Source organism: Nicotiana attenuata, unplaced genomic scaffold (assembly GCF_001879085.1).
Source record: "Nicotiana attenuata strain UT unplaced genomic scaffold, NIATTr2, whole genome shotgun sequence".
Classification (NCBI taxonomy): Eukaryota; Viridiplantae; Streptophyta; class Magnoliopsida; order Solanales; family Solanaceae; genus Nicotiana; species Nicotiana attenuata.
In genome coordinates this window covers 1-5,904 of record NW_017688908.1, presented here as the reverse complement: position 1 = coordinate 5,904, position 5,904 = coordinate 1, and the positions used below count along the sequence as shown (strand labels likewise).

At 40.5% G+C, this 5,904-nt stretch overlaps 1 protein-coding gene across 1 annotated transcript; it reads left to right on the top strand.

Moving 5' to 3' along the window:
- The first annotated feature begins 979 nt into the window (after window positions 1-979).
- On the top strand, window positions 980-5,162 carry LOC109222369 (putative transferase At4g12130, mitochondrial). Its single transcript, XM_019386735.1, has 5 exons — window positions 980-1,826; window positions 2,947-3,194; window positions 3,509-3,607; window positions 4,596-4,754; window positions 4,834-5,162. The coding sequence occupies exons 1-5, from the start codon at window positions 1,390-1,392 to the stop codon at window positions 5,070-5,072; spliced, it is 1,182 nt and encodes a 393-aa protein (XP_019242280.1). The 5' UTR covers window positions 980-1,389; the 3' UTR covers window positions 5,073-5,162.
- Window positions 5,163-5,904: the final 742 nt, after the last annotated feature.

Sequence of the window (5,904 nt, the reverse complement as noted above, 5' to 3'; positions counted from 1 at the left end):
TAAAAACAAAGTTGTTGAATTGAATGACTACAGGTTTGTAAGTCTTGGCAGCTTAGGCAGAGACTCCCGACTCGTGTTTTCTCTGATTAGCTATAGGGGGCATTGAATTTTACGGGGGTCTAAACCAAGAGCGTTATTGGCCTAGAGGTGGAGTCGCCCTTGGTAAGACAGGATGGCCAAACTGAATATCTATGGGACTATGGCCATAGCTCGTATATTGCATGCCTGTCCAATGAGGATGATAGGCAGTAGCATTCATGGTCAACATGTAATTCTCAGCAACAACATGTTCTTGAGTGACTCTCCATTGCTTGTTTACAGCAGCACCATCAAAAGGCATGCTTGGTTTCTTCCTTTTCTTCATCTTTACTGCCTCCCCAACAGCTATTGGACACTCTTCTACAGTCTTTAAAGCCCTAGAAGTCTCTTCTTTTTGAGAAGGTACAGATAATATCTCTACCTTCACAGCTGCAGACTCTGATGGGAATGGTACTTTAGGGAGGGAATTGTGTTCTGACACCATATCTTGAACTCGAGGAGCACTAACCCCATGCTCTGAACTACTGCTATTAGACTTGTTGATTCTGTTTATTGTGTCTCTTAGAGTCATGTTAGGCAAGAGGGTGTCAGCGAGTATATTTCTAGCCCCGCATACGCAAATAGAGTTAGAGATAATATGTTCCCTTATACATTTGTCGCAGAAACTACTAAAACAACATTTGCTTGCGATAACTGCATCTTTTATTAATCCTTTACACAATGGGCAATGTAGCTCCGGTGGTATATTACTAAAGGAACGCTTAGAAGAAGACGAAGNAGTATTTATTGGACCAATATATCTTGAATTTAAAATATAATCCAAATTTATTTATGGATTTAATATTTATATGCCTACGGTATATCTTATTACAGTATTTCATCTTTAAAAGCGATGACAATTTGTCTAAAGGTTTATTTCTCCTTTGTCCTAAAATACAACTTCGTCAGTAAACGGGTCTGTCTTCCAAGTCTAAGTAAAAATTGAAGTCGCAAAACAAGTTGGGTTTCCTTCCCATCCCAAGCTGTGCAGAGAGGAACAACAATCTTCATCTTTATTCCCATTTATTGATTAGAATTAAAATAATACTATATGCGACTTAACTTATTCTCTTTTTGCTAGGTGGGGTTAAGAAACCACAATTTTGAGGAGTGAGGCTTGGTACGATTTTCCTTTTCTTTTAGGACCTGGGTATTTTTCTCTGGGAAATTTCATCGAACACCTAACACACAACTACCTTCTCCAGTCACCACGTGGCTGTCCTAGCACCGTCTAAACCCCACGTGTCTCGGACTCAATTTCATATACCCGCCATCTTCATACCTCCCACAACCGTCACCCACGCTTCAACAATGCACCGTTTCAAACAATCTCTTCACTTCTTCAAACCAAACGCTTACAGATGCTTCTCCACTCAGCTCGAAAATGCGGGCCCCATGGCAACCCATCTCAAGACCCGATCCGTTATCCGATTTACCGGACCCGACACCGTTAAATTCCTTCAAGGTCTCGTTACCAACGATGTACGGAGGTTAGGGGACCCACAAGATCAGGATAGGACTACCTTGGCCACTTCGAATGTCCCGTTCGTTTCGGTTCCGCCGGTGTATGCAGCTCTTTTGACTCCTCAAGGGAGATTTTTGTATGATATGTTCTTGTACAGGCCGCCTCGGCCCGATGAGAAGCTTGATCGGACTGGTTCTGGGCCGGGCCCTGATCCCGGGGAGCTTGAATTGTTTGCAGATGTCGATGGTTCTGAATTGGATGAGCTTCTGCAGATATTGAAAAAGTGAGACTCTTTTTTGCTATTGCCTATTTATGTTAATTGATTCAAGTTTGTTGCTTTATGTCATTTGCTTATCAAGTTCCAGTTAATTTTGATATGAACACTAGAATGTCCATAATTGCTAATGTAGCTGTCAGGTATACCAGGAATCAATCAATTAGCTATGCTTCAATCATAAACTAGATAAGGTTGGTTATGTGAATCATCTGCATTCAGGCAGCTCTGTTATTGCATGCATTAAGGATAACTACGAACACCAAGGATAGAATAACTTGAGATGGTTTGGTCATGTCCTGCGTCAACATACCCATGCACCCAGGGGCGGATGCAGCTAAGTAGTACCGCACCCAGGGGCGGATGCAGCTAAGTAGTACCGGGTTCATCTGAACCCAGTACCTTTAATTTATGTATAAAATCCACTAAAATTGTAGTAAGGAGTAGATATGAACCCATAACTTAAAAATATAATGGGTTCAATGCTAAAAATTTAAGAGATTGAACCCATAGAACTTAAATCCTGGATCCGCCTCGGCATGCACCCACTCCGTAGGTGTGAAATTATGGTGAGTGAGTGTTAAAAGGGGAGCGGATAGACCTAAAATCACTTAAAATCACATCGAATGAAGTTGTTTCGAAAAACCTACAATTTTTTTTGAATCACTGAAGATAGGCACAATAGAAGAAAAAGATCTATATAGGTGATGTCTACTAGTTGGGAATAGGTAGGTGATATCTACTAGTTGGGAATAGGTTTGTGTCTTGTTAGAGAACTTCTAATATTGTTATTATCATTATACTTATATATATTGAACTTATACTTTAGTTGATATGATGAGGACTTGAGTTGAGCTTAAATGGAGAAGCGAGGATTCATATAGCCGACCCCAGCTTGTTTGAGACCGAGGGTGATGTTGTTGTTGCTTGCTAGTTGCTTCCTGGTTGCTGGTGCTCGTTACAGTGGTCGAAACTTGGTTTTCTTTTCATGAAAGGTTTACTTTGAGGAGACACTGAAATGATTGATCAATTGATATTGGAGATATTGATCCATTGGATACAATTACTTTTACTGTTTTATTGCTTATTTGTTCGACTCTTGTTAAAGATACGTGTATTGTTTATGCAGGTATAGGTTGAGGTCTAAGGTTGATATGGAGAGCGTGGCTGATGACTTCTGTTGCTGGCAGAGGTTTGGCCAAAATTTAGATCACAAATCCTCTGTAGAGCCAGAGGCTGCCTCCCTTGGATGGGGTGGTGGGTTTGATCGCTCTGGCCAGTCATCTGCACAAGGGAACAATCGTGGGTGGCTATGGTATAGAGATCCCAGATTAGATTGTCTTGGATTCAGGGGTATTTTTCCTTCCAATATAACACGTAAGTCTTGGTTACTTACCTTTCCAGTGCTCCACCTTTTTCCGTTTCTCGTTTGGTCCACAAACAAGTTGTCTCAGCCGCATATCCTGCTGATCTGTATTGGCTTGTTTTCTGCACCTTCATTGATACGCCCCTTAGACGCAGAATTTGACTTTGAACAAATCAGATTATTGTTAGTATAATAGGCTCTTGGGCATGTCATCTAAGTACTTATTTCCACATGATCAAACATAATCTTTAATATGTAATTTTGACATGCCATATCACTCGTAGATCTTGTATATGCTGCTCATATATTTTGATATTCGCGACAGCACCTTTGGTTGAGGCAGACAAAGAGACAAATGAAGAAAATTATCTTCTCTGGAGGTTGGAGAAGGGAGTTGCAGAAGGATCAGCTGAGATTCCTAAAGGTGCGCCTCGATTGATCTATAGTATAGAATTTCCTGAGCTATGTGTTTCCCCTTGAGTACCTTTCTCCGTCCTTGTGGTTATAAATTCAAATAGTATGTTCTCATGCTTAGCACGTTGAATTTTCATTTTATGTTCTTGTGTTTAGCACGTTTAACTCCCCCTTTTTTTGTGCGTGTGTGTATCTGTGTGTCCAAGCTTGTTAGTCCTACCGTTGCAATCGACCAACTGAAACTTGAGTGCGAAAGTCAATATTGCTCTTCAGCAATATGCATCTTGCTTCACTACCCCCTGTGAAAACCGCAGCTGAATGTCCTCTAGCAATTTCTTTCTCCACTTAGTCTGTGCTATCTTCAGTGGTTTATGTGGTAGGTGTGATGGTTTGTAGGAGTTAGAGGTAAGTTTGCAGGGGAGAGTAAAAGGTATTTTCTGCTTGGTAAGGGAGTCTGCGCAGGTTTGACGGGTTGGTGGGCTGTAGCAGCTTGCTGCATTAGTTTGCTTAGTTGGTCTGTGGGAAGATTAGCTCCTTTGACAAAGGTCAATATTGAGGATGATAAACAAAGATATAAAGAATTGATACACTAATAACATAAGAATTTCATCCTGCCTTTTTGGGTAATATTCGTACATCTTTTCCAAGTAAGTTGTTTCCACACTTGGAGGTTGTCATTGTGGAAGTATGCTTTCTGCTTGCTTTTCAGCTTCTTTCCACGCGATTGTTTTATGAGAGTATATCAATTAGAGAATCTAGAATGTCCAAGAGTCTAAAATACTCCAGATGTAGGGAAATGGATCTGTGAGAGCTTTAGAACTTTTGCGTCCTAAAATGGAATTGAGTTTCATTTATTCCTATCTTTAGTCTTCATATAATATATCTACCTTAATTGATAGTAAGTTAGAATTGTAACACTATTACAAAATTATTACTTCATGTAAGATAAGAGCTCTCTTGTGTCTGGAAAGTTTGTTGATCGCCGACTTCATTTTCAGGAGAAGCTGTCCCTCTCGAGTACAATCTAGCTGGTTTAAATGGAATAAGCTTTGATAAAGGATGCTATGTGGGCCAAGAACTCATTGCTCGCACACATCACCGTGGGGTCATTCGAAAACGTTTGCTTCCCCTTAAGTTTGTGAATGACAGTGGAAAAGGTAGCTTTCTTAGTACTTGCCAAAGTACTTCATAATACTTCAGAATCTTTGACAAATCTCCCTTCTCCTTCTAAACCAGAGGTGGAACAAAAAGTTGCTCCAAGGTCAGAAGTAGTTGATGCATCGTCTGGAAAGAAAGCAGGAACTGTCACAACTGCCCTTGGAAGCCGTGGTTTGGGTCTTCTGCGCTTAGATGAAGCCTTTAAAGGCTCTTTAACAATACGGGATCTGGACGATGTCAAGGTCCAGGCAATTAAACCAGAGTGGTGGCCTGCTGAGTGGTTATTAGATCATCAAGAGCAGACTGCAGCTGCTTAGATATCCTGTTTACTGACTGCTTGCATCCTGCCAAGGTTGGCAAATAACCCATTTCAAATTTCAGGGTTCCTTTTTTGAAGATTACCAGTACACTAATATGAGGAACAGAAGGAAAGACCAGTTCATCAGACGACAGAGTTCTGTAGTAGCAATTGTTGTTTTTGTACAAAAATCTCTTTATTGACTAGGATGTTCCCCGTCTTGGTCCCCTTCTATTTAAGCAAACATTGTCGATCTTAGGATCTAAGATCACGATGTATGTGAACAGTTTGAAATTCCAGTTGCTGTTAATAAAACTGTTTGCTTCTTAACCTTAACGGTTCCCCCCCCTTTGAGTTATAGGATGTTTAGCGTACTATTATCCTCAGATCATGCGCTGAAGAACAGCAATATGGATGCGTAGAAATTAGCATGTTATGTGAGAATTGGACTGGATTCAATAGCAGCTACTGTGCCTATTGATTATGTACCTTCTATTATTTCGAGCTCCGTATTGTACTTTACTTTAAACTCAGTAGGCGTACACCCATCTAAATTATGTACCTTCTGAACCCATCAACTTAATCCCATAATCAATAATGGAAGATTCAAATCTCGAAGACGTAAAAGTGTTTATCTTCATGGAGACGCAAGAATAGAGGCAAATTCTCAAATGTCCAATGGAACTTTACAAGTGCATAATGGACATAATACCACCGGCCGATCCAACAGTAGGGCAACATGCAATGATCCTAGTGCCCTTCCAAAGGAGAAACCCAGTACATGCACCAAAGATACTGGAGAATGGAGACCTTCACAATTGGAATCTAAACATGAATAGGCCCATTTCTTT

Bases quoted from the DNA above. Each gene is read 5' to 3' on its own strand.
- LOC109222369 (XM_019386735.1), top strand. From the start codon at position 1,390: ATGCACCGTTTCAAACAATCTCTTCACTTCTTCAAACCAAACGCTTAC. The intron at 1,827-2,946 runs GTGAGACTCTTT...TTGTTTATGCAG, and splicing joins CTTCTGCAGATATTGAAAAA to GTATAGGTTGAGGTCTAAGG. The intron at 4,755-4,833 runs GTAGCTTTCTTA...CTTCTAAACCAG, and splicing joins TGTGAATGACAGTGGAAAAG to AGGTGGAACAAAAAGTTGCT.